This window comes from Plecotus auritus (assembly GCF_963455305.1).
Source record: "Plecotus auritus genome assembly, chromosome: 11".
NCBI classification, from domain to species: Eukaryota; Metazoa; Chordata; class Mammalia; order Chiroptera; family Vespertilionidae; genus Plecotus; species Plecotus auritus.
In genome coordinates this window covers 19,571,405-19,599,094 of record NC_137777.1, presented here as the reverse complement: position 1 = coordinate 19,599,094, position 27,690 = coordinate 19,571,405, and the positions used below count along the sequence as shown (strand labels likewise).

The 27,690-nt window shown below is 40.5% G+C and overlaps 1 protein-coding gene across 1 annotated transcript in view; it reads left to right on the top strand.

The window, feature by feature from the left end:
• Positions 1 to 21,713: 21,713 nt before the first annotated feature.
• TRHR (thyrotropin releasing hormone receptor) overlaps positions 21,714 to 27,690 on the top strand; it is a 33,985-nt gene continuing 28,008 nt past the window's right edge. The window contains exons 1-2 of the mRNA XM_080646465.1: positions 21,714 to 21,860; positions 22,402 to 23,275. Coding sequence (XP_080502591.1) covers positions 22,487 to 23,275 — 789 coding nt within the window. The 5' untranslated portion in view covers positions 21,714 to 21,860; positions 22,402 to 22,486. The remainder of the gene's footprint in view (positions 21,861 to 22,401; positions 23,276 to 27,690) is intronic.

The window sequence follows — 27,690 nt, the reverse complement described above, 5'->3', positions numbered from 1 at the left end:
TGTTGATTACTACGTGTGAAGGCTGACCGCAGGGAAGTGAGACGAAGGGCTTACAGATGGGGTGGCATGTATGTGCCCTAGTGAATGCCATCTCCATCGAAGTGTCATAGGGAAGAAGACAGTTACAGCAGTTGCTATGGTTCCACACATTTCGGAGCTCTTGTTTTAGAGTTTGACAGAGACTGTGGCAATTTTTTTCCTTCCCTTTCTTTGCCGCTCTCATGTATGCATTTTTCCCCTCCTGCTTGGGTAAAAAAGGACCTAAAGAAGGGGTCTGTTCTACATGGTAGGCACTGGGGAGGACCAGAACATATGGTTAAGAACACAGGCTCCAGGGACTGAGCACCCGCGATAAATTCCCATACAAACTGGGTATCCTTGGGTGAACTTATCACCTCCTTGTCTATTTTCTCACCTGCAAAGTGTGGATGCTAAAACTAGTTCTACATCATAGAATCTGGGACAAGGCTGAGGCTTTAGGTAGGATTCAATTTTAGCTGTGAGAATACAGTCCCTGGTAGCAAACAGAAGAGAAATCTAGTGAACAAACAAGTACAAAAATTAAGTTACTCTTTCTCACAAAATATTCTTAAGCAATTAAGTTAAATTTGAACGACCAAGTACTTAATATTTAAAAAAATAAAAATTTGAACGACCAAGTACTTAATGTTTAAAAAAATAAGAATTAAAAAAATAAAAATTCATAATTAATGTCTTAAATATTTTTCTAATTAAATTTATTGGTATGACATTGGTTCATAAAACCATACAGGTTTCAAACTCAATAAAAAATCATCTGCATACTGCATGGTGCATTCACCATCCAAACTCAAGTCTCTTTCTGACCCTTTTATCACCCTTTTGCCCACTTCCACCTCCCCCACCCCACTTTTCCTCAGGCTATCACCATACTGTTGTCTCTGTCTATGTGTCATATATATATATTTTTTGCTTACTCCCCTCACCTGTTTTCGCCCAGCCCCCCAAACCTCCTCCCTTCTAACAGCTGTCAGTCTGTTCTATGTATCTATGCTTCTGTTTCTATTTTGTTTGTTAAATTATTTTGTTCATTCGATTTCACATATAAGCAAGATCACATATTATTTGTCTTTCTCTGACTGACTTATTTTACTTAGCATCATCTCCAGGTCTAGCCATGCTATTGCAAAAGGTAAGATGGTCTTCTTTTTCACATCCAAGTAATATCTCATTGTGTAAATGTACCATAGCTTTTTATCCATTCATCTACTGATGGGCACTTGGGCTGCTTCCAGATCTTAGCTATTGTAAAAAATGCTGCAATGAAATAGGAGTGTTTTATTTTTTCAAATTAATTTTTCAGGTTTCTTCTAATAAATTCCCAGAAGTGGAATCACTGGGTCATAAGGTAGCTCCATTTTAATTTTTTGAGGTAATTGCATATTGCTTTCCACAGTGGCTACACCAATCTGCACTCCCACCAGGGTTTCCTTTTCTCCACATCCTCACCAACACTTGTTTATTAATTTATTGATGATAGCCATTCTGACAGGTGTGAGATGATATCTCATTATGGTTTAAATTTGCATTTTTCTGATGATTGGTGATGTTGAGCATCTTTTCATATATCTATTGGCCATTTATATGTCCTCTTTGGAGAAATGTCTATTCAGAGCTTTTGCCCTTTTTAAAATTGGTTGTTTGCCTTCTTGGTATTGACTTTTATCAGTTCTTTATATATTTTGGAAATTAACCCCTTATCAGATGTATCATTGGCACATATGTTCTCTCATACACTGGGTTGTCTTTTTTTGGTTGTTGTTGTTGATGGTTTATTTTGCTGTGCAAAAGCTTTTTAGTTTAATGTAGTCCCATTTGTTTATTTTTCCGTTGTTTTCCTTGCCAAGGAGATACATCCACAAAAATATTGCTCTGAGAGCTGAGATTATATTGCCTACCTTTTCTTCTAGGATTTTTATGGTTTGTGACTTACATTTAAGCCTCTTATCCATTTTGAGTTTATTCTTGTGTATGGTGTAAGTTGGTGGTCTAGTTTCATTTTATTTTGCATGTACCTGTCCAATTTTTCCAACACCATTTATTGAAGAGACTGTCTTTACTCCATTGTATGTTCTTGTCTCCTTTGCCAACATACAATGGGTTTATTTCTGGGCTCTCTGTTCTGCTCCCTTGATCTATATGCCTGTTCTTATGCGAGTACCAGGCTGTTTTGATTATAAAAGCCTTGTGGTATAGTTTGCTATCTGGTAGTGTGATACCTCCAACTTTGTTATTAAATCTTGAAAAAATAACAGATTCTCAAAATGTAAAGAATGGGCAGAACAAGGTGTTCCTAAATTTACACTCCTGTTTTGAAGACAAATTAAAAGCTACTGAGAAATTAAAGGGCAGGCTCTAGTTCCGCAGTTAGCCTGCCTTCAAGACTATGCAGTCTACGACAGCTCTGAGTTCTAGAAGGATGCTACTGCCTCCCTTCGATATCCCAGGGTGCATGGAGTTGTGTCAGTGCAACAGGTCAAATTTAGTTTGAGGGGACAAATTGGAAATGTAGAATCAGTTACTGGATAGTGTTACACATCTTCAACTTGTTTGATTACAGCCTTTACTGAATTTATTAATTTATATTTCCCATTAAGAACGAGTGGTTATCCCCAAACCACCATGTAAAACAACAGGATTTCTGTCTGCTAGAGCTACAGAGCCCTGGTGCGGATGAGTCCCTCGAGCTTGGTGACTCACTCAGACTCCAGGACGACTGAGCCATCAAGCATGCCTGTTGGTATTGAGTAAGTCTTGCCGGCAAGGTGTTCACGTGCTCTAGATATGTTCACTGCACTCTGGGTTTTGTGTGAGATTATAAGTGCAGACTTGCAAATGGCTGTGGAAAAAACAGGTTGACCAAAAGTGTGTTTCTTTATTCCCAGGTAGATCCTGACTTGAAGAATTCATGTGGGTCTTCGGTTGTATGTTTAGGCACATTGCAACTCATGCCCCAGGGAAGGAGGCGAGGGACAGAATGTTCTGCTGGCTGGCCTTGGCCACGGCTGCTTCCTTGATTCTTCCTCCAAAGGATACATTTGCTTTCAGGCAGAACATCCCTGCCTTTGCAACACGTATAGCCCCTCTTTCTTGCTGTGAGCACTGTACAGTGTAATTTATGTAATTTATACCATCAGCTTGAATCAGACAGAGGAGAAACCTTGAGTAATGCACAAAACAGAATTCTTTCAAATCCAAGATGAAAGACTGTTTCCAAAGCACCTATTTGCAATGGATTTCAGCTATCACTTTTACTTTTTCCCCATTATTCGCTTTTTTCTACCTGTTTCAAAGTGTCTATCTGATGCTTTGAGAGTTTCCTTTAAAAAAAATTAAGTTACTCATTAGGAGCTCATTGTGGGCAGTTCAAAGGAAAGTCTCTAGGACTCCTGTAGCTTCAAGGAGCTGTGAAGAACACCTGTGTGTCTGGCAAGATTTACATTGGACTTTCAGAATACCAGCAGGAATGTCAGTAAGAGGCAACGCAGCAGACGTACATGGGTGTTATATGGGCGTATAAAAGGACAAAGCATTATTTTCCAAAATGATCTCTACAGGACAAGGGCATGAAATACACACACACACACACACACACACACACACACACACACGAGGAAGGGTAAAGAAGAGAGAATTCCATAGTCAACTACACTGGGGAAATGTTACACACTATATCCCTTCACAGAGACATCCAATACACCTTATCTTAGAAGGTATGAAATGTTCTGTAGAATACGTTTGTTTAACCCAGAATTTCTGCAAGTGTCTGAACCACAAAATAGCTATCACTTGGGATTAGTAGGATTTGTATTTTCAGTAAAACACTTTGGGAAACATTGCTTAATAATCACCAGTTAAGGCTTGTATCAAGGACTGGCTATTGTATTAATTTTTTAAAATAATAATCCTATCAATTTTAATCATATATTTTCCTGTGAACTAAGTTATTATATCTCTACAATAGTCATTTGTGTTTTTTAACATCTGTAAGTCTGGAACACTGGAATGTTGAAGTTTTGTCTGCAGAAGCCAGGAGACAAGACTTGATTTAAATCAAATAAATAATTACTTTTCTAACCTGATGACTAATTTCCTTTTTTTCCCACTTCTAGCTAATAATCACTGTAGCCTCCAAATGCCTCCCATGTGCCAGATAGGAAGTGAATATTATTTCCCAAGAATCATACAATTAAGTAAGATCATCCCCATTTTATTAAGAAGAAAATGGAGCTTCTAAGATGCTGAGAAATTTCACTAGTAAATAGCAGGGTGAGAGACTGAACCTAGGTTTGTTTGACTCTATCTGGTTTCCTCTGGACCACACAGTCTCTCTCTACTGTGAGCTTACTTACCTGCTTTCTGCTTTAAGGGAGGATATTACGTGTCTACATGCAAAATAAAATCTCGCTGATCCCACTGGTGTTAAAGGATGAAAACTGTGGGCTTTTACATTAAACTAAGTACCATCTGTTTACACACACCTCTGTCATCACCACTATCACACTCTGTTACAATTGTTGTCTTACTCGTGATCTCCTTTACGAGTTTGTGTGTGGCTAAATCTTGTGTCTCAAAATTCCCAGAACTTACCATAAAACCTTAACTAGTTACAAATATAATAATAGCTAACACTTATTAAGCAGTTTTTTTGTGTGTCAGGACTTAATTTAGATGCTTTAAATGCTTTTAACTCATTTTCTACTCCAATGCCATGAGGTAAGTACTATAATTCTTTCTGTTACAGATGAAAAGCCTGAGACTCAGAGAGGTTAAGCAACTTGTCCAAGGTCACATAGCTAGTAAATAAAAGAGGCCAAACTCTGGACATAGTAGAGACAATTGAACACCCTTATGAATAATAAATTATTGAAAAGAGCTAACATTGACTAAATTCTTACTCCATGCTAGGCGCCATCTAAGAGCTTTGCATGAATTATGACTTTTATTTATACAACAACTAGAGGCCCGGTGCACAAATTCGTGCATGGGTAGGGGCCGGCCGGGGGAAGGGGACGTGGAAGGTAGGCCAGCCTGCCCCACCCCCAATCGGGGTTGAAGGGCCCAATTGGGGCCAGGGCCTGCTGGGGGGAGGGGCTGCAGCTGGCTGGGGGGAGGGCCCATTGGGCAGTAGGCCGGCTGGCTCCACCCCCTGGTCAAACTCCCGGTTGGACACCCGGGCAAGGGGCCAATTTGCATATTAGCCTTTTACTATATAGGATTCTATGAGATGACTGGGATTATTACATACACCCCCATTCTGTACAGAGATGGAAACTGATCAAAGAGAACTTAAATAACGTGTTCAAAGTCCCAACGCTAGTAAGTGATGGGCTGAGAGTAGAATTGACTCCAGAATCTGTGGTTTTATGTTTTTCCTAATTGAATAATTTAATTGTTTTTAAAAACTGAACTAATTACAAGACAACTCAGTAGGGAGTCCCACACCTAAACAATAGGAATCACATCCTTATGAACATCACTAATCTTAGAAAATGTCTGAAGCCATTTTTAAGAAGCAATAAAAAGTGTTGTCAATGGTTTCCATTATAAAATTCTCCAAATTGACACCTGGCTTTCCTGAAGTTAGAGAGAATACTTTGGTACAGCATTCCTTCTTGTGGCTTGTATCTTTAAAAAAAAAAAAAAAGGATTTTGATATGGCCTTTCTTGGGAAAACTGATTTGAAGGATTTTAAACTAATCATCAAAAGCAAGCAAAATAGCCGAAACCGGTTTGGGTCAGTGGATAGAGTGTCGGCCTGCGGACTGAGGGGTCCCGGGTTCGATTCCGGTTGAGGGCATGTACCTTGGTTGCGGGCACGTCCCCAGTTGAGGGTGTGCAGGAGGCAGCTGATCGACGTTTCTCTCTCATTGATGTTTCTAACTCTCTATCCCTCTCTCTTCCTCTCTAAAAGAAATCAATAAAATATATTTTTTTTAAAAAAGCAAGCAAAATAGAAAGCATTCATCAGAGGCTCACCTCTAGATATTTTCAAAATTCCTCCAAATAAAATATGCCTATTCTATATGCTCTATTCTCGCCCTCAAAAAATACACTCCTCAGATCTAAATTCCCTTAAAGGACCGGGAGCCAGAAATAAATAGGGGCAGAGAAAGGAGAGAAAGCAACAAGCATCACAGAAAAAAAACAAAACACCTCTTCTTTTCATAGACAACTCTTGGAGGGCAGTTCTCAGCTGCCCAACAGCTGTGTAATGTTCAGCAAATTTTGCCTCTCTGGATTTATGGGGTATAGAAAACGGCCATCATAAGATCTGAAAATGATGAGTCCAGCCCTGAAATCACCGTGTCAACACAGAAAGTGCAGTGGAAGGCAAATAAAAATGATTACGTTTTGTGTGACAGAAGGTGCCGGCTCGCAGAGCATGAGCAGCTGTTTCCCCAGGGAGACATTTGTCACACATGGGACATTGATGGTGGCCAAGAGCAGGCAGCCAGCGCCAGGTGGGTGCAAGGCAGGCTGCACCGCTCTGGTGATTGCCGAAGGAAGGAGGGGTGGTTCTATACTCTACCCAGGGCGCATCGGCTCTTCCCGTGGATGTCGAACCTTGCTACGTCAGTCCTGCCCCACGATGACATAGCACCTCCCATTGCCCCTGCGGTCCTCTGTGGATGAGAAGGACTGCCACTAATGAGCACTTGCTATGTTGATCTATCCCTTTACTGAAACCGTAAAACTCCACAGCAATTTCACTGTCCACCCGAGGAAACCAAGACGTGGAGAAATTAACTGCCTGAGGTTTAACAGGTAGAAAGGAAGAGTCCAGAATTCAGAGAGAGACAATCTGACCCAAATTCGCTGCCTTCACATTCTATGCCAGAGGTCAACAAACAGCAGCCTGATGGCCAAATCAGCCCACAGCTTATTTCAGTGGCCCATGAGCTAAGGATAGTTTTTATATTTTTAAATGGTCGGGGAGGAAAAACATCAAAAGAAGAATATCTTGTGGCGCATGATAATCACATTAGATTCAAATTTCATTGTTTATAAACAAAGTTTGATTGGAGCACAGCCACGCTCACTCATCTCTATGTTGTCCGTGAATGCTTTTGTGCTACCATGAAAAAAGTGAGCAGTCACTACCGCGGTGGTATGACCTAACAAGCCAAAAATGTTTATTCTCTGGCCTATTACAGGAAGTCTTTTGGTGCCTGGTCAGTTCAATACTGAGCAAGGACTGAGGAGAATTCTCCAAAGTTGACATACTCAAGGGATGATCCGGACAAACTTTCTGGTCCACCTACCCCCATTTATTTCATTCACATCTTTGTTCCTGTATGTGAATGTGATGCAGTAGCAAATTTCTGAACTGCCACCGATAGATTGCTTATTTTGTCTTGAGATGGATGGATGGAAATAACCCAGCAAAAGTGGCCATTCTACAAAACGGAACTAGTAACAAAACCAAGTTTCTAAAATACAATTATTGTGACTTTAAAAATATTTGGGCCAGTGTTCAAGTGGGAGGGGAAAGAATCGTTGAAAATATTTTTGTAATTAGATTGCTCCCATCGAAGAATAGAAGGTTATATTGTTGCCCAGAAAAGGTGGGCCCTTTAGCTGATCCAGTCACTCAACTGCCTTCACTGTGGTTTGGTGACTCTCACCCGAGAATAACAAAATGCAGATGAGTCACTGTTGATGAAGACACTTGTGTGCATAAAAGAGCAATCAAAGAGGAAAAGGCAAAGGTAATTGGGAAAGCAGTGCTTCAGCTTCCCTGATCACCGGGTTTTGAATATTTTAATAAATAAATTAAAGTCCATGTTTAATTTAAACATTAGTTGGATAAAAATTTCACCTGAACACTTCATGCCTGGCTTTTATCTCTCTAGCATCACTATAGCAACAAGACAAGAGCAGGATTTGGCATTTCCTTAACCACAGTTAAAGGGGTAACCAATAAAAGAGGTGAACTTAGAACGAAAGACCCATAAAATATACATCATTAGCCCAGTGGAGCTCTGGTTTTCTCTTGTGTTAATATGCATTCCAGAAGAACAGAAAGCAAGACAGATCTAATGATTATCTCCAAAGAGGAAATATTACCCTGTACTCCCAAGAGGACTCATCTGCATATGTACAGTGGGTTTAAAGGTCCCCAAGAGCTTGATTCTTTGACATCATGTGGGTTTTTCTGCTCTGTTCCCTTATGCAGCTCTTAGCCTTCACAGGCTCTGCAAGATAAGGGCATTACTTCTCTGATGCATGCGGGCTTGGGCTTTTCTCCATGCTGGAGGCACAAGAGGACCAGGGCAGCTTGATAGGCCACCAGCAAATACAGGCAGTGTTGACAGACATGAAATGAAATCCAAAGGGCACAGCCAGAGAGCCCACCTCCCCAGCTGGGTTCAGAAGACAGCTTAGTCCAGCTTCACAGAGGAAACCAACTTCTTCCATTTTGGTTCCCTTGGGATGATGGGGTATGAGAGATGCTAGAGTAGGACTGCACTACCCAAGCCTTAAACATCGCTCTTGGTTCTCAAGAAGCACCTGAAATACCCTCAAAATTAGACATTTACAACTAGAACGTGTCCGTTATTCCATCACCCTCATTTTACAGACCAGGAAACTGAGCCTCAGAGAATGAAGCAAATTGCCCAGGGTCATCAGCTGATTTATGGGATACCCAAGTCTTTTATGGGACATTGGATTCCATTTCTGTTACACATATCATCTTGCCTCCTTGCTCTTCCAAGCATGGGCCAGTTCCTTTTAAGAATGACATTGGAGCCCTACCCGTTTGGCTCATCGGATAGAGCATTGGTATGTGGACTGAAGGGTCCCAGGTTCAATTCTGGTCAAGGACACATGCCCAGGTTGTGGGTTTGATCCCCAGTAGGGGGTGTGCAGGAGGCAGCCAATCAATGGTTTTCTCTCATCATTGAAATTTCTCTCTCTCTCTCCCTATCCCTTCCTCTCTGAAATCAATAAAAATATATTAAAAAAAAAGAATGACATGGATCACAACACATTATATTGAACTCTCGGTTGCCAAAGGCTAATGTTGCTTGTTGAAACATTGGTAAAAGCATATGTCTAAAATGAGAAGATATTTTCATGACTTGTTCTGCCCTAGGGAGCTAGTGAACACGACATACTAATTGAGGCAAGCAAGGAAAGCTTAAAATTGCTGCCTGCAGCATCTCCCTGGAAAGGCAGTCAATCAATCAATAGAAAGTGTTTCAATCTTTGAAGCACACTAACCCCTTAGGTAAGCCAATTCAGCCAGAATTTATTAGGAACAGGCATAATGTTGTAGAAATTTCCTTTTCCAGCTGTGCTAGTATTCAATTACATATACTCAATAGAGCCTAGGAGAATGCAGCTATTTTGGCAAGGTTCAGCATTTCTTCAGTTATAAGAATGTTGTAGAAAATTATGGAATGTTTCATTCCAAAGACATTCTCATTACTAGGAAACGTGGCAGTAAGTAGTTGGAATAGCTTATGTTATGTTCCATAAATATATCCCACTTCTTCACTTTATTATATACATTCTTCCCTCAGCCTGAAATACCCTTTCCTCTTTCCACTCTCAAGATTCAGGTCAAGAATTGGCTCTCCCATAAGCTTTTTTGATCCTCCAGGCCACTTTGGTGGCCACTCTGATATACAACTAAAGAGCTCACTACATTTCTTCACATTTCTATCATTGAACTGACAAGGTCATATTGTAACTCCTATTTTGTGTTTGCTTGTCTCTCCCATTGGACTATGAACTACTGGAGGGCAAGAGACCCTACTTATTTATCTTTGCTCCCCACAAGAATTGGAGTATATAGGTTCACAGCAAATATTTATTTTCTGAAATAATGTTTTGTGAATGATACTAATTGAATTGTTTATGATCTGCACATGCCAGCTGCTCTCCATTTTCCCTCCCTAAAGGATGTCCTTGAAGATGTTGACATCTTACTCTTTTGCATACATGGACATTCCTCTCATTCTTAAATTGATTTGATCATTTGGCTAAAACTCAGAAGTAATGTGAACATTAACACTAGCTGCGATTGCCAAGATGGGAGGACTGCGAAGGCAGCACAATTGATGAGAGATGTTGGAGTAGTAGGCTCATCTCCTCATCATAGTGGCTTTCAAACTCTCTTGACCTAGACCCACAGGGAGATGTATATTTTATATTATAACTGTGCACCTCATAGCTCTGGAGACAGACTTCCAGGTCTGCACCATGACTCTGGAATATATCAACTCTCTGTCCTTACAAAGATGTTTAACCCTTTGGTTTCCTCATATGAAAAATGGAGTTGGTAATCGATTTCCTTAGATTGTTCTAGAATTAACACGATATTGTTAAGTTCTTAGAATGGTGTCAGTCATATTTTTACCTATATGAATTCAGTAAAACTAGAAGTCTATGAAATAATGCTTACCCAAATTATCTAAAATGGCATTTGTCGTAAAAATTTTAAATTGATTTCACAACCCAATATTGGGTCTTAACCTGCAGTTTGAAAAATAACAATGCTTGACAATTTCATTCTCTTTTAAAATATTCATTTGCTAGATTTTGCTAAATACCAATTGCTTTTGGGAATCCCTCTAGAATAGGCAGAGAGACTAGAAAGCTTCAAGTCACAAGAATGGGCACTCTAGTCTCCTCAACTTACTTTAAGAATTTGTTCAACAGAAAAAAAAGCTTTGCTATCCATTCTTTTAATCATTAAATAGATTCAGATCCTATCTTTTCCCTGTTGGTTCTCTGCAATATTGATGAGCATCTAGGTTTTTTAAATGGCCTTGACACTTCCTGAAACCAATAAGCAGTTAGCCCAGGCCTCAAAACTCAGCAGAATTAAATAACAGTGTTTTTTTTTTTTTTTCTACTCTAAGTATAATAACAGTTAACATTTATTCAGTACACTATTGGTGTGGGCATAGTTCTAATAATTTTAATTCATATTATTTTATTTAATCCTAAAAAACAGACATGCAACCCGATGAGATAACTATGTTTAAAACGACATGCCAAAGTCACACAGACAGTAAGTGAGCCTGGATCAAAGACCAGTCAGTCTGAGTCAAGACCATGGGCTTAGTGTATGCCTTTGTAAAAGGGTTCCATGCCCAACGATGGGAAAGTCAGGCACTGCATGTATTGTGGGGTGGTATTCACCATGTAACCTCCTCAGAGAGAGACCAGCCATCTACTGCTCTCCACTGAGAGTTTTCTATACAGGGTTCCATCTCTGTTTCCCAGCTGGTTGGCCAGGGGCTATTTGTCCAACTCTTTATTGCTTATTTTTTCCTCCTGGGCCTGATCATTATTGACTTTCTCCCTAGTCCTGTGAAATGACTGCACACACCATTTCACATAGAATTAGTCACTCCTTACATTGCACACCCTTCAAAATGTGTACACACTTCCATTATAGCAGCGAACATACTGCATTATAATTGGCAGTATATGTCCCCCCCACCTCCGCCACCTGGGAGCTCCTCTGTGCTTTTCATATTCACATTTCTATCTGTAGTGTCGGGCATAGACCCTGTCAAATAACTAACACTTGATCAGTAAGCATTTACTAAGCATGAATGGATGAATAGGGGGACAGACAACAGAGCCTTTACACTGAAGGTGAGAAATCACTCTGTAATGTTGTCTCATAATTCACTCACCACATTTCTTTCCTGCCATTCTTCTTCCCAGAGGATTTCCCAGCACTCTGGAAAGTTAAAAAAAAAATACAATCGGATACTTCATGAAGGTCTTGCTTAGAGGAAATTACTATGACGATTTCACAAATTGAAAATTTGTTCCACATTAATGTCTCTTTTTATTTACTTATTTACTTTCATGTTTTTTAATCATTTCAATATTAAGGTGGCCTTTGATTCTCTGAGATACTACACTTCTAATTTTAGCAGGTCTTACTGAACTCCTTCAAGCAAAGTTCCTATCACCATCAGTCCCAAGGAGTTCCCACCCACCTACCTTCTCCATGCCTTTGGGCCATCTGTGTAGACTGTCAGAATATTTCTCATGAAGGTGTGGCCCCTTCTGCACCCAGGGCTAGCATAAGCTCATCAGTAACCAATTATCCAGACACAACTAACAGCCTGAAAACTGACTGGATTTTATTTGTAATGACTGTCTTCTTTCCTTTTTTATTATATACTAGAGGCCCAGTGCATGAAATTCGTGCACAGGGCAGGGGGGACGGGTCCCTCAGCCCAGCCTGCACCCTCTCGCAATCTGGGACTGCTGGCTCCTAACCACTTGCCTGCCTGCCTGCCTGCCTGCCTGCCTGTTCGCCCCTAATCACTCTGTCCACCTGCCTCATCACCCCTAACCACTCGCCTGCCTGCCTGATTGCCCCTAACTGCCTCTGCCTGCCTGCCTCATCACCACTAACCACTCGCCTGCTCACCTGCCTGCCTGATCACCCCTAACCACTTGCCTACCTGCCTGATCTCCCCTAACCATCTCTGCCTTGGCCCCCGCCACTGCTGCTTCGTCCAGAAGGACATCTGGAATGATGTCCAGAAGGTTGTTCGGCTGTCTGGTCTAATTAGCATATTACACTTTTATTATTATAGATAGCTCCTATATTCTATACTCTCCTTTCTGTTTTAGGATATTAATTAAGCCAGCAATTCCTAACAATGAGAACAGATCATTTTCTTCAAGGTTTTCTATGACAATCATTACAATTTCAAAGGCACCAGTGAGAATTTAAATTCCACAAATTCTCCCATTTCTTATGGACACAATTATGGTGAATAAACAAATACTTGCATTTTTGTTAATTAATAAAATTACTGACAAATTTTTTAATGTTACATTTCACATTAGCTCAGTTTTAGAAGAATGAGAGTGATATGGCACAAGCATCTCCATGGAGGTAAATCTCAGCTAAACCACTAAAAAACTCCATTAGATACAGCAAGACATATTTCATAACTTAGCTGTTCTAAAGGTGCAATGTGGTGTTTTAGCAAGTGCAATAATGCCAGTTTCATTTTTCACAAATACGTTGTGTTTAGAGAGTAGTAAATATGCTAAACTCTTATTATGTGCCAAGTGCTGGGCTAAGTGCTTGATATGTGTTATCATTTACTCATCACATCTATTCTATAAATTACATTTTATGTCAATCATTTGGGGAAATCAATTCACCCATTTGTACAACAAATGTGTATTATACGCAAACTGCCTTCTCTGTGTTCTCTGATTATTCTGTCTGCTGCGTGCGGGGGGCGGGGGGAGGGGGCATGCAAATGCATAAAAGGGAGTCCCGAGAGTTCACCTTAAACATGTGTGGTTACTTTCTGCTTTTAATATTTTACATGTATCTGTTATGTAGATTTGAATACAAACAAAACATTATGTAGATTTGTATGAAAATGGTGCAGTCATTTTGGAAAACATTTTGGCAGACTCATGAAAATGTAAACGTATTCTAAATTTATGTCCTACCAATTTCACTCTTAGGTAATTTGATAATCCTTATCCAAGAAATATGACAAAATATTTCCACAAACATTGTATTTATGTGCATGTTAGTGTAAGTTTTATTCATAATGACCAAAACCTGAAAACAATTGAAATGTCCACCAACAGGTGAATGGATAAACAAAATATGATATACCTACATATCCATACAATGAAATATTATGCATCCATAAAAGGGGACAAACTACTGATTCATGTGACAAAGTAAAAAAAATATACAAAACATTATGCTGAATTGGAGAAGCCAGACATATAAGAATACATGCTGTATAATTCCACCTATATGAAACTCTTCAACAGATAGATATAATCCAGAGATAGGACGCTGAACCGCATTTCCCAGGACACAGAATTGTTCTGGAGATAGAGAACTGACAGAAAAGGAACGCAGGGAACATTTTAGGATGATGAAGGTTTTCTGTATCATGTTTGTGGTGGTGGCTACAAAGGTTTATATATTTGTTAAAACTCTACACTTAAATGAATTCTTTTTATTTATGTAAATTTATGTAAATAATCACTAAAATTTATTTTTAAAGAAAATTATGTATAGATTCAGTTGGGAAGCAGTGTTATGTGTTTACATTTGTGTGTATGACACAGTAAATATGCACCAGGGAGGAACTGAAGGTCAAATACAAAAGTTGATGGATTTAGTAGGTAAAAAAAACAACATTTTATTGTTAAAGTCTTATGCAACTATTCATGTGAAGATACAAATTTGGACTTGGGATTCTTAGCAGTGAGCGTAAAGCATCCTATATAATAAAACCCTAATATGCAAATGACTGAATGGTGGAACAACCGGTCTCTATGATGCACACTGACCACCAGGGGGCAGATGCTTAGTGCAGGAGCTGCCCGCTGGTGGTCAGTGCACTCCCACAGGGGGAGCGCCGCTCAGCCAGAAGCTGGGCATGGCTGGTGAGTGCAGTGGCGGTGGCAGCAGCCTCTCCTGCCTCTGCGGCAGAGCTAAGGACCCCTCGGTGGATGTCTGCCTGCTGGCTTAGGCCTGCTCCCAGTGGCAGGCAGACAACCCCCGAGGGGGTCCCAGACTTCGAGAGGGCACAGGCCGGGCTGAGGGAAGAATGTCATGCACCAGGCCTCTAGTAAAATATAATCAGCTACCAAATGAAAGTTTATAATAACAATTTTTTTGAATTATATGAATTAAAAAAATAAGTTTAGTGTTTCATAAAACATGCAATAAATCAAAATAAGCACAAGTTCAAAAGTTAGATGGTTTGCTTGAATTCTTACTCTTTCATCTTTTGTATGGGTCATGTCCACAAGTGACACTCTGGGGAAGCTGGTAAACAGCATTAAACCTTTCTGATCAGATAACAAAAGGTACGGACTGCAGGGATGAAGGAGCTATGTGTGTATGTGTTTATGCTTTTTTTCATTTTTAAATATTTTTAGGTTGAGTTCTGCTGCACATTGTTTTTAAATTTAAGATCCTATTTTCTTCACCCATGTTGACACTAGTGTGAGCGTTGTAATAACCTGGCTATTATTTAACAGGAAATGAATGAAAGGGGAGAGCAAAAGATACAGGCAAGTTATTTACACAGCTTTTCGAAAAGGCTGCTTTAACATTCTCCAAGTCTACTCCCTGCTGATTAACGGGAGAAGGGACTGGATAAAGGCTGTTCAGATACATGCCCAGTAAGGTCGGAGTGATGTGGGAAATGCTTACCTGTCAATCACACCTGGAAACAGGCAATTGGCCAGGATGGGTGTGGCCACAGCAAGCTCTCAAAATCTAAATACATAAACTTCTAGACAAAGGAGCCACATTCTTCTGGGTCCAGGTTGCCAGGCCCTCTTGGGACTCCTGCTGCAGGGACACACTCCCCTTTGTCCCATGGGGCTCCTGGCCACGTGGGCTAATGGGCTTTAATCTGGCCTGAATGTGGAACCACAGCCAGCTACAACATGGAAGGGAAGCTCTGGACACTGGCTCTGTTTCTGACTTTGCTGAACTCCTAGCTGCCCCTCTTTCAGGACTGGCTTAAGGGGCAGGGGACTTTGGAACCTGAGAAATGTAACTTGATGCAAATAAAGCCTTCTTTCTATGCGAGTCTGAGAAAACTCATATTCTGAAGATATTGCAAGAGCCTCACTCACTCTTGTGTCTGGGAAGTCTGGCCCTTTAATTCCTCTGGCATCACTAGGATACATAAAAGTATACATGACAGAGAAACAGAAAAGGACAATTTGTGCCCAAAATACCCAACACAACATATTTTATCTTTCAGTATAAACAGGATTTCATGTCTTTTCCAATAAACACAAACTCATAATCCCATTACATAAAGTATTTTCTCTAGCTAATATTTAAATTCCAGCAAAAATGGATTCTGACATTTTTTTTTCCTATAAAGTTTGCCAAATGCCTTCGTCTACCCCAGGCTCTGGGGGAAATTACACCTGAACAGAGGAAATGGAAGTATCATCCTTAGTTCAGTATCTGGGTGACTCAGCATAAAATCCCTTGTTTTCCTCTTCCAGAACCCATCCCTTCTGTCCCAATCCCGGTGACTAAATCTTTGACATGGGTTCTATGTCTGATTATTAACTTGATAGATTGCATCGCATTCAGCATTTCTAAACCTAGATACCTGCACAGTTATACAATTTCTCTCAGGAACTGAGACTGTGCCAGTGTTCGGCTGCCAAAGTTTTCTGATGTCCCCTTTCCGAATCTTGGCAGGTGACTCGCACCCAGTTTATTTCACCTCACTGGCTGTCCTGCAGCCTAGACTGCGTGTCCCTGCAATCCCTCACCCGGAGGCCAGCATTTGCTAGTGCGGATCAGTGGCTCGTGACCATTGTTGCATGTACTAATCTTGGGCTTTACTTTGTGACTGATTAAGTACGACTGTCTGAAAGACAGACCTGAGTATCTATATTTTTTAAAACTTTCCAGATTATTCTAAGATTTAACCAAGGATGAGAAAGCTGGGAATAGGTCAAGGCAAGGGAGGGTACAAAATGTAAAAGAGCTCCAAAAACTCAGTAGTCAAGAGAGAACTTGAATGCAATGGTTTTAAAAATCAAAATGAATGCCAAAGAATCCGTAATAAACAAAGTAACGAAATTTTGCATAAAGGATCAGGACTCAGAGACTTGTGTGAAAGGGAAAATTCATCCTATTGGTCCTGTCTTTAACTTTTTGATATTTTACTCATCAAAGACTTTTTGCATTAACTTTAATTTTTAGAAATATTGCATTAACATAATGCGAAATAAGCCAGTCAGAGAAAGATAAGTATCGCATGATCTCACTCATATGTGAAATCTATTGAACCAAATAAACTGATGTACAAAATAGGTCCGAGACACAGAAGCATGGAACAGACTGACAAATTTCAGAGGGAAGGCAGGGGTGGGGGGGTGGGGAGGAAAGATTAACCAGGGAACTTATATGCATACTAGTATATAGTGCATGGACACAGACTATAGTGTGGTGAAGGCCTGGGAGGGGCAGGTGCGGGGGGGGGGGAGGGTGACCAATGGATGAAAAAGGGAAGCCATCTGTAATATTTTTTACAATAAGATAAATTTTTAAAAAGAATAGAAAAAATCTTATCAGAAAAAAATATTGCATTAAAATATTAATTATATCAATTACTGAGGTTTTTGCCACTCCCTTAAATTTTGTTCTCTCTTCACTCTGCTCTGGATCCTACAAACTCCTGAACCAGCTGAATGCTCTACACTATCTGTGACCCCAGCGGCATTTTAATGTAGTGAGCACAGATATTCTCTTTCCCAACAATTCCCCACCTACTATAGTTATGCCAGTTTAAGACAGAGGGTAAGAAGAATACTTTTGTCTACAATCTAGATCTCTTTTGCAGGCCACTCCTAGGAAATACACCTGTAAGCAAAATATGTAGGAGGGCTGCCCTAGTATGCACATTTTCAAAACTCTTTCTAGGGTATTCTGATTCATCATTGCTCTTTACCTCCCACATCAGAACCATTGAGCTAGATCATATAGTTACTCCCAGTGTTACTCAAAGTGTGGTCCACAGACCAACAGCCACGGCATCACATGGGTGTTTATAAGAAATGCATGCACTCAGGTCCCATCCTAGAGCAACTAAAAGAGAATTTTGGGGAAGAAGCCAGGGATCTAGGTTTTAACAAGGTCTCTGGGAGATTCAGATGTATGCTAATGTTTGAGAAATGCTGATGACGTAAATAATCATCCATCCACGAATGGGTTTGGGACAACCAGTAGAGGACCACCTACAACCTGGATAGCTAAGATTACCTCCAGAAACAAGTATAGGGCTGGCCTGATTCCTCTTGTGTAGAGAGGTAGGAGGGTCCGGCAGGGGTGATGTCATGTCAGCCACAGTATCGCAAGGACAAAGACTTGGCCAAGCAGATGATTTATGGGGTAGCAAGGAAAGAGAAAGCATGATACTGAGAGCAAATTATATGATTAGGTATGCCAAGTGTGGGAAGCAGAAGTACTAAATCTTTTTAGAGTTCAAGGTAAGGTCTGAGGCCAGACAACCACCCCCCCCCCGACCAAAAAAAAAAAAAAAAAAAAAAAAGTCCTGACTAGGATTCTAAAACCATACATTGAGGAGCCTGTGAAGTCTCATGCTCATTTTTATTGATGCATGAGTGTGATGGCCTGGCTAAAGGCATAAGGGCAGAGGAAGAAGGGTGAGACTGAAATGGGCATGAAAGTGTGTGCAGTGTTCTAGGCTCCCCAACAACACTGCCCCAGCCATGACTTACTGTCCTTTTTCAAAACAGATGCCACTGGACTATTACCAAAGGAGGCATTTCTCTGTAGTCTTAGTAATAAAAAAATAGATATAAAAAGATACAAAAGCCACAAGTCGAATATCTTAAAATTTAAGCTATTGTGAGAAAAAAAATCTCAACCCAAATGTAAGGTTTATTCTAATTTGTGCAGCTCTTTACACACAAGGAGCATTTATTAGCTATTAGCTGATTGGGGTTTACAAATGAAACACCCAACTAATGAAATCAGTTATTTTGAAAATATAATTTTGCAAGAAGTATTAAGGTGATTGAAACAGGCAGGACCATCCTGAACAGGCACGTCTGTGATGGTGGAGTCAGACGTTTGGACTACCCAGAGTTGAAAGAACAAGTTAAGGGGGACGGGAGGATGGTCCCAGTCAGAGCAGAAGGAGGGCTCCTTGCTAGGAAACCCGCCTGGTCGGCATCAGTGGCTGTCTCATCACCAGCTCAGACTTCTATGGCCAAAGCAGAATCATCAATCACTCCCCACCCTCCAAAATCCTTGTCATTTTACACAGCGGGCTTTACATATCCCATGGCCTTCAGTCAGAAGAGCTTCTCTCGCCCCTCCTAGCAAAAGGAAGCTGTACTTTATGTTGAGACTGTTCTTAGATTACCTTGCCTCTGAAGCCTTCACTGGTCTCTCAGTCCATTATCCCCACCACCCACAAATGACTTCTCCTTCACAATCTAAACCCTCTCCCAACATACGTGGGTTTTTTATTGTTGTTGTTTTTAATGTTGTTGTTTTTTAATTGATTTGACAGAGAGAGAGAGAGAGAGAGAGAGATTAATGTGAGAGTGAAACATCAACTGGTTGCCTACTACACTCCCACTACTGGGGATGGAGTCCGCAACCCGGGCATGTGCCCTGGTCGAGAATCGAACCAGCAACTTCTTGGTGCATGGAGCGTTGCCCAACCAACTGAGCTACACCTGCCAGGGCAACATACATTTTTAAAATGCATATCTCCCTGTAGCTGTTTATAAGTTTACTTCTCCCAATAGACTATGACCTATTTGAAAGTAGAAACAAAAAGGCCCTTGGTACGTAGTAAAAGCTTAACAATTATGTGCTAAAATAAATAAATAAATAAATAGATAGATAGATAGATAGATAGATAGAGACCCAAAATAGAGACTCAGAATGATGACCTTGCATAGAATTGTTGGAGAATGTAAAACAAGAAGACTTGGGGCAGAAGTGGCATTGCCAGAGGAGAAGGCATTAGAGATGATCTCTTCCCTGACCTTTACTCCTTAAGTATGAGCTTGAAGTACGGTCTTTTGAGGAGGCCTGGAAGCTGACTCTCATCCCAGGGAGAATGGCAGGGAAAGATGTGCTTTCTGAATTGTGACTTCAAGAGGCATTTTGGGTTGAAGGTGATAGGGTTGGGGTGGGGTAGGGAGGCCATGCCTTCATCTGAGAATTTTTTATCCTGAAATGGAGAGGTCCAGTCAAGAAATGGGGTATTCAGAGCAATCTCTGTCCTCTAGATAAGAGAGAGGTAAAGGGTGCATCCATTGTCCAGTCTGCTAAACCAGTTGTGGGAACAAACTAGAATGTGGGCTGAAATTCTACTCAGGGTAAAAGAATTTGCACGTGGCTGGTACTCTCCATTGCCTCTCTCAGGAACAGAGGGCGAGACTCAAACGGCTGCAGTGTGATAACTGAGTGAAGCTGGCATGTGTGACAGATAAGACGTAGTATGAAGTGAGGAAAATAGGAGGCACTTCCTGTATCAAGGAGCCCCACAAACTGCTACCCACAACCACTGCTCAGCTTCCGATGATAATTTCTGTGCAGGAATATGGGCCCATGGTTGCCAGATCTCTCTTATTTTGATGAGAGGCAGAAATCCAGATATAGAATACAATTTCTCCATTTCAAAAGGTAGACAATGATCAACTTATTTTAAATTACACTTGAGCTTACATTGTACAGGCCAAACAATACACATCTGAAAGCTGAATCTGGATTGTGAGTTATTAGTTTGAAACTACAGATGATTTGAAAGGAGAAAGAGATACTCAAAGGGCCCTTATTCGCTCATTCAGAGGGTGGAATTTACTCAACATGATCCAGAGCTTCCCCTTCATCTTGTTGTTACCTGGCACTGAACAGGGCTTTGATTCCCCCATGGTCTTGTCTGCTCAAAAATATATCCTTCCATTAACATCTTCTAGAAGGAAGATCATCTAAACGCCTTAAAAACAGAGTATCAGCCCATTCAATGTACAGGGAATTCAGTTAAGCATTGTTTTTCTTACTCAGTTAATAAAATAAAAGTGGACAAGCATTAACATTTGGTGTATTCAGTTGGAGCCTGGAGAAGGGAGATATCTTACCTGAGCTTCCATAAAAAAGTATAAAGATTTACCCACAGGCTATTTTAGAGAAATAAAAACCAAAGTGAAGTGCACTTTCCTTAAGATAAAATAAAGATGGGTCTATAAAGTTTCATTTCGGACATGTGGCACGGAAGGGCACTGGCCTAGATTTCCACTGGACAAGTTTTCACCTACAAACACATTGACAGAAAACATTGCTGGGTGGTGCATGGGGCTGGCAGTCCAGAGGGTGGGTGAAGACGGAGAGGCAGCCAGAGCAATTAGAGAAATTCTCAGAGCAATGAGAGAAATTTTACTAAGTGACAAGGAGGCAGAATTGAAAAACAAACTTAGTTGATCAAATGCAGGTTTAAATGGATGTTCTCAGCTCAAACAGTTTTTTTTTTTTAACACAGCAATATTTATAAGCCCCAGAAGTCTGAAGCTGAAATGGTTTTAAATAAATTTTAACTCATTTTCCATTCACATAGTAGGAGAGGAGGGAGACAATTTTACTGGCTTATAGGAGAAACAGTCTAAGGGTTTCCGTAGTAGAGAAAGAAGTTGATTTCAGCTCAGATTTTTCAAGCTTCAAGGGGTTATGTCTGGGCTAAGAAAGGTGTGCTATTCCCAAAGTCCTACCAAACAGGGAGTGTCAAGATATCTCAGGGCTGCTCGGGTCCTGAAGGGCCCATAGAACTCAGACCATAAGCAACTATAAAGACTGCCTGCTTCTGGACCCCTTGCTTGTGATCAGCCTTCCAGATTGAGGAGTGTAACATCAGCATAGTTCAAAGAAAATCCTTCAAGGGGAGAAGATTAAGAATCAGTGAGGACTGATTGGCATCTGTGTGTGTGTGTGTGTGTGTGTGTGTGTGTGTGAGAGAGAGAGAGAGAGAGAGAGAGAGAGAGAGAGAGAGAGAGAGAGAGAGAGAGAGTTCTCATTAGGGGGCGATCTGTGATTTGCCAGCCTCGCTGCTCCTGCTGCTGCTGCCTGCCTGGCTGCGGCTACATGGTCCGTCAGCACTTGAACAGGGCTGCGAGGGCTCAGAGAAACTGCAGTTCTGAAGCCTGGGCACTGGTAAGTGGGCTCCCAGTCAAACAAAGTGGATGAGAATTCCTGCAGGTTTGGAAACTTGGACTTCTCACTGCTTCATCCACCCAGAGAAGCAGGCAGCAGCGCTACAGGAGAAAAGGTAAGAGACTGTTCTTTACTGGGTGGGTAGGGCAGGGGGCTCAAAGGAGATGGAGACTCAAAGGCTTGCTTTTATCCTAGCAAAGGGATCTCACCCGCTGAGAGCTAAGGAGGCAGATGCTGATTTCCTACCGGGCTTGATCATTGAGCCCCTTGGCTCCCTCCACCCCATCTCTCCCCACTCGTACCTTTTTTTATTTATACTTTTCCCAAGCATCTGAGAGGTTTCTTGGTACCTGTTTTTCAGTTAGCAGATAATGTTTAGTTTTTCCCTCTGAGCACTCTTTCAAAACAGAGAGCTTTTTCTGTGTCTCATTTCTTAAGCATTTTTTCCCCTTTAAACTGGTCCCTTTTTCTATAAGCTGCTCAAAAACAGTTTCTCCATCCTACACTAGAGCTGCACTAAGAGGAGTTTTCAGAAGTACGCAGGAGCCCCATTCTTGCAGCAAAAGGGGACGTGAAAGGAGAGGAGGTGAGGGTTACTGGGCAATCACTGGCTTTGAATGAGGCTGTGAATGGATGTGGACTATTACTCTTCACAGGGGAAGGGAAGCACTGTGATAAAGGCAGGACGCTGGAAAGAGAATGTTTTGAGAAGTGTTTCAGAGAAACTTCAAGCCACTGAAGATGGAGAACGAGACAGTAAGCGAACTGAACCAGACACAGCTCCAGCCACGAGCAGTGGTGGCCCTAGAATACCAAGTGGTGACCATCTTACTTGTGCTCATCATTTGTGGTCTGGGCATTGTGGGCAACAGCATGGTAGTCCTCGTGGTCATGAGAACCAAGCACATGAGGACCCCCACAAACTGCTACTTGGTGAGTCTGGCAGTGGCCGATCTCATGGTCCTGGTGGCCGCGGGCCTACCCAACATCACAGACAGTATCTATGGTTCCTGGGTCTACGGCTATATTGGCTGCCTCTGCATTACTTACCTCCAGTACTTGGGCATCAATGCTTCGTCTTGTTCAATCACAGCCTTCACCATTGAGAGGTACATAGCGATATGTCACCCCATCAAAGCACAGTTTCTCTGCACATTTTCCAGAGCCAAAAAGATCATCATCTTTGTCTGGGCTTTCACATCCATTTACTGTATGCTCTGGTTCTTCTTGCTGGATCTCAATATTAGCACCTACAAAGATGCTATTGTGGTGTCCTGTGGCTACAAGATCTCCAGAAATTACTACTCACCTATTTACCTAATGGACTTTGCTGTCTTTTATTGTGTGCCCATGATCCTGGCCACTGTCCTCTATGGATTTATAGCTAGGATCCTCTTTTTAAATCCCATTCCTTCAGATCCTAAAGAAAACTCTAAGACATGTAAAAATGGCTCAACTCATCCGAACAAGAATTTGAATTCGAAGACCTCTAATAGGTGTTTCAACAGCACAATATCTTCAAGAAAACAGGTAAGCAAATCTGGACATCCAGGTCCACAGAGGAAATGTGGGCTAGAGTCCCTTGTGAGATGGGATCAACTTTGCCCTCCTTAGCTGATGCCTAAACCAAAATACAATCATGTAAACATTTCACAGTGTAAGCGTCTGCTTTACATATTAAATCCATCTCTAAAGCAACTGAAGATCTAAAAATAGATGGGTAGATGTTGATAGCACATCAGCAGGTACCGGTTTAGGTGTTATTAAAGTATAAGGAACTATAAACAGAAGCCCTAGAAATACATCTTTAAAATGTTTGTGCCTCTCTGGGAAATGGTATCAAAATATTTATACCCTTTCTGGCTTCTGTAGGGAGCAGCGGGATATCTTTTAAGAATTCTATTGCACTGCAAAGATTTGATAAGAAAGCTTGAGAAAAAATGAGATAAAGCAATAATGAAACTTTTCTTACCCTTCTATCGTTGCTCACGACTGAGACACAGGTCTGAGAAGGGTTCCTGGACTTGCCTTAGTCTCAGTGGGAAATATTCTATCACCCTCCCCTCCAGCCCCCCACAAAGTGTGTCAGCCTGCAGAATCTGAGAATGCACTTTGCTCAGGCAATGTTCTGATAAAAAGGCTAACACCAAGCTCAACTTGTCTCTCTCTCTCTCTCTCTCTCTCTCTCTCTCTCTCTCTCTCTCACACACACACACACACACACGATTGCTTTTTAAAAAAATGTATGTTTTTCCTACTAAAGCAAACTAAAAAGCCCTTTATGCTTTCAGATCATCTGAATCCCCAGATGGCTACAGCTGGATAGTAGTTTTACTGATGCATGAAGTACAACTTTAGTTACAGTAGATATGGTTTCTAAGAAAATATAGGAAAAATACATTTATATCAGATACATATTTATCTGTATTTACACAATTGTTTTAAGTTACTTATGAACTCGGCTTTAAGTTCCTTTCTTTCTTTGCTAAACAGAATAAACACATGGTAAACATTTATGCTCACAGCTGAAAAAGAAAACTTGAAGTCAACAACACTCACTCTTTCAAATAGGGTGTGTGTGTGTGTGTGTGTGTGTGTGTGTGTAGAATATAATTCTTCCTGTGTACATAGATAGAAACTGAGTATACCTTGAAAGTACTCATATGGATCATCTATATTAACTCTAGATTAACTGATATATGAAGAATTATAATTGGAAATGTGGGCACAAGTGCAACAAGCTACTAATGAATGTCTATGTTTTAGGTATACATGAAATTAATAATGAACTGTAACTGAAAAGAAATATTTACAGCATTTTAAATGATATTGTGGTACTTGATTTATATAACTTTAATTATTGAAGATACTTAGATGATAGGAAGAGAAGACCTGAACAACTATTGCTAACTCTTAGATTCCTATTGCTTTGGGTCTAGCAGTACTACTTAATACAAGGCATATTTGGCCATCTAGTACCCAAAACTTGATTAAGGGAAATTCAGAGAGAACCGCTGACCATCTGCCAAGATAAACATTAAAAAATACGATAAGATAGTAAAGCATATGTACATCTCAATTAGAGACCAAACGTGGGCTAATGTCTGCAGCAAAGAAGGTCAGTGAGTAAATTTATTCATTAGACTCCAATTGATATTCTTATTATAAGACCTGAAATATTGCTTGTCTGGTCTAATATTTCCTTCCTTTCAATTACAGTCATTAGTACCGAACAGCATTAATAATGTGCTTTAAATTGTTAATTCTGTTACATATGCACACTCTTATTTCAAAGCTGTTACAGATAGGCTGTCTTTACAGAGGCTGTGTGGCAGAAGAAAAAGGCAAAATTTTGGCTCCAAACAACCCTGAGCTTAAATGCCAGGGTTCTAATCAAGTTGTGTGATCTTGGAGAAGCAGAACTCTCTGAGACTCAGTTTTCTCATTTATAAAATGAGGGCAAACAGCAACATCTAGGGTTGTCTATCTTATGAAAGACACCTAAAATGGCATGATAATTAACATCTGGGTGTTAATAACCTCCTTCATAATTTTCTAGCATGCTGACAGCTATTAAGAAAAATACAGCCAGTCAGAGAAAGACAAATATCATGTAATATTTGTCTTTTTCTGACTGGCTGTATTTTCTTAATAGCTGTCACTTACATGTGGAATCTAAAGAACAAAATAAGCTGACAAATAAAATAGGACCAGAGGCATGGATAAATGAACAGACTGACAGTTCTCAGAGGGCATGAGGTGGGGAGGATGGGAAGAGAGCAACCAAAGAATTTATATGCATATATAAATAGTCCATGGACACAGACAATAATGTGGTGAAAGCCTGGGATGGGGGTGAGGTGGAAGCAGGGTGGAGGGGGGCAAAAGCGGGGAATATGGAGGAAATCTGTAATAGAGTCAACAATTAAAAAAAAAGAGAAAATACAGATTTATTCTTAAAAACATACATTTGCCATTTAAACAGATTATTTGTTAAATAAATGTGTATATCACACAGTAACTTCTTTAAGGAAACTTTTAGTAATCAGGGCGTTTGGAAATGTATTCAGATCATTTAGGGTTGTCACAATATCATCACCATCAAGTAGCATCTGGAGCCAGGGATGCCAAATGTGCTGGAACGTGCAAGACAATCCTGCACAAGGAAGTGCCTTGTTACAAATGCCAATAACACGCTCAGAAAGAAATATGGGACAACATATGAATCAATAGAATCGTATTTAAGTACTGTGTCCTGTCATTTAGCACTAATTATAGATGGGATGGGAGTTCAGAGAAAAAGAAGGAAATTATGAAGCAAGAGACATCAGAGAAGACTTCACAGAAGAGGTGGCGTTTGAGAAGGCTCTGGAAAGATGGGGATACTTTGGAAAGTGAAAGTCAGGAGGGACAGCACTCCACACAGAAAGGATGTGGCTGGGATGAGAAGGGTATGGGTTTGAAGAGGAAATAAGGAGGAGCACATAGGGTGGGATTTTTACAGGATGGAATGACTTTGTTGACCAAAATGAATGATGTATTGGGGCGAGTAGTAAAGAGTAAGGTGGGATCAATAGGTATGAGAGAGAGAGAGGGGGGGGGGCGGGGGCTTTGGAGGATTTCAGCTATCAGGCAGAGAAGGGAGACTGAACTTAGTGCAGAGGCAACAAAATGAGAGTGGTGAGCAGGAGCAGCAGGAGGAAGGTGGTGTTGAGTGTGGAGGAGGCAGGCTTGGAGGGCAAGAGATGGTGGCAGGAAGACCACTCTGAAAGCTGGTGGCAGTGATCCGGGAGTGAGGCTGTAAGACCCTCTATCAGAAAAATTTAAAGTAAGGTATGAGTTGGGGAGATGTTTCGAAGAAAGAAAGGGTGAGATGTGTACATATTAGATACAAGCGATGCAGAGAGGACCATTCAATGTGGACCAGTGTTCTGAGTCTGGAACAACGGTGGCGCCCCGGATAAATGGGAACGAGAGCCTTGAAGTTTTGTCCACAATCAATGAACCTGTATCTAGCCTTTTCCTCTTCTGAAGTAATTATTTTCTTAAATCTTTGAAAGTTCGAACCTCTACTTTCTATTACCCATGGACTTCTATTTTAATATTTCCTCGGCATTTTTTTCTTTCAGCCAAGTTTATTTCCTGTTTTAATAAATATTATGTCCTGGCCAGGTCTTTTTAACCAAGTTATTACAGTCAAATATGCTTAGCCTAAAAGAACTACAGTTAAAAGGGAAATAAAAGAGCATTTGTAGGTAAGAGACAAATATAAGTTCTTTGTTTGTTTTTAACTTATATTCTTTATGCACGAAACCCAGGCCAGATTCTTTCTTGCTCCTATTACTCAGAGATTTAATTACATTTTAGGAAACTAAATAAATATTTGGTAAATCCAATGAAGTAAATTATTCAAACTAATGGCTTGGAATTGCATAGACAAGAGAATTCTCTGATTGATTAAATCTTTTGCTTATAATTAGTTGTTTTGATATTGAGGAGACACAGTTTAAATGATCAGTTTGTCACATTTCAGCTGAACTGCACAATGGGAAAATATTCTCCCAGTTCAGTTGATTCAGGTGTTCAGCATTGTGTAGATAAAATAGCTCTATTATTGACTGTACATTTCAAAGGAATTGATTGGAACTTTTGGCTTTCTGGAGGCAACAAAAACATGTGCCTCGAAGGGCTATCATATTTATAAACACAATCCATTCAAACATTTGCTTTCCACGGGATAGAGGGGTCTGCACAATACTTTAGTGATCAAGCCGCCAGTTTTGATTTCAGTTGAGTCACTGTAGCTTTCTTTTCTGTTAGCATAGCTGGTGGGGGAACTGTAACATAACCCAAATAGAAGCTTTAACACTTTATGGCCAAATTTTCATTATGGGTTTTATGTGACTAAACAAGCCTATAAAATACCAAACAGTTTTTGTGTCCAT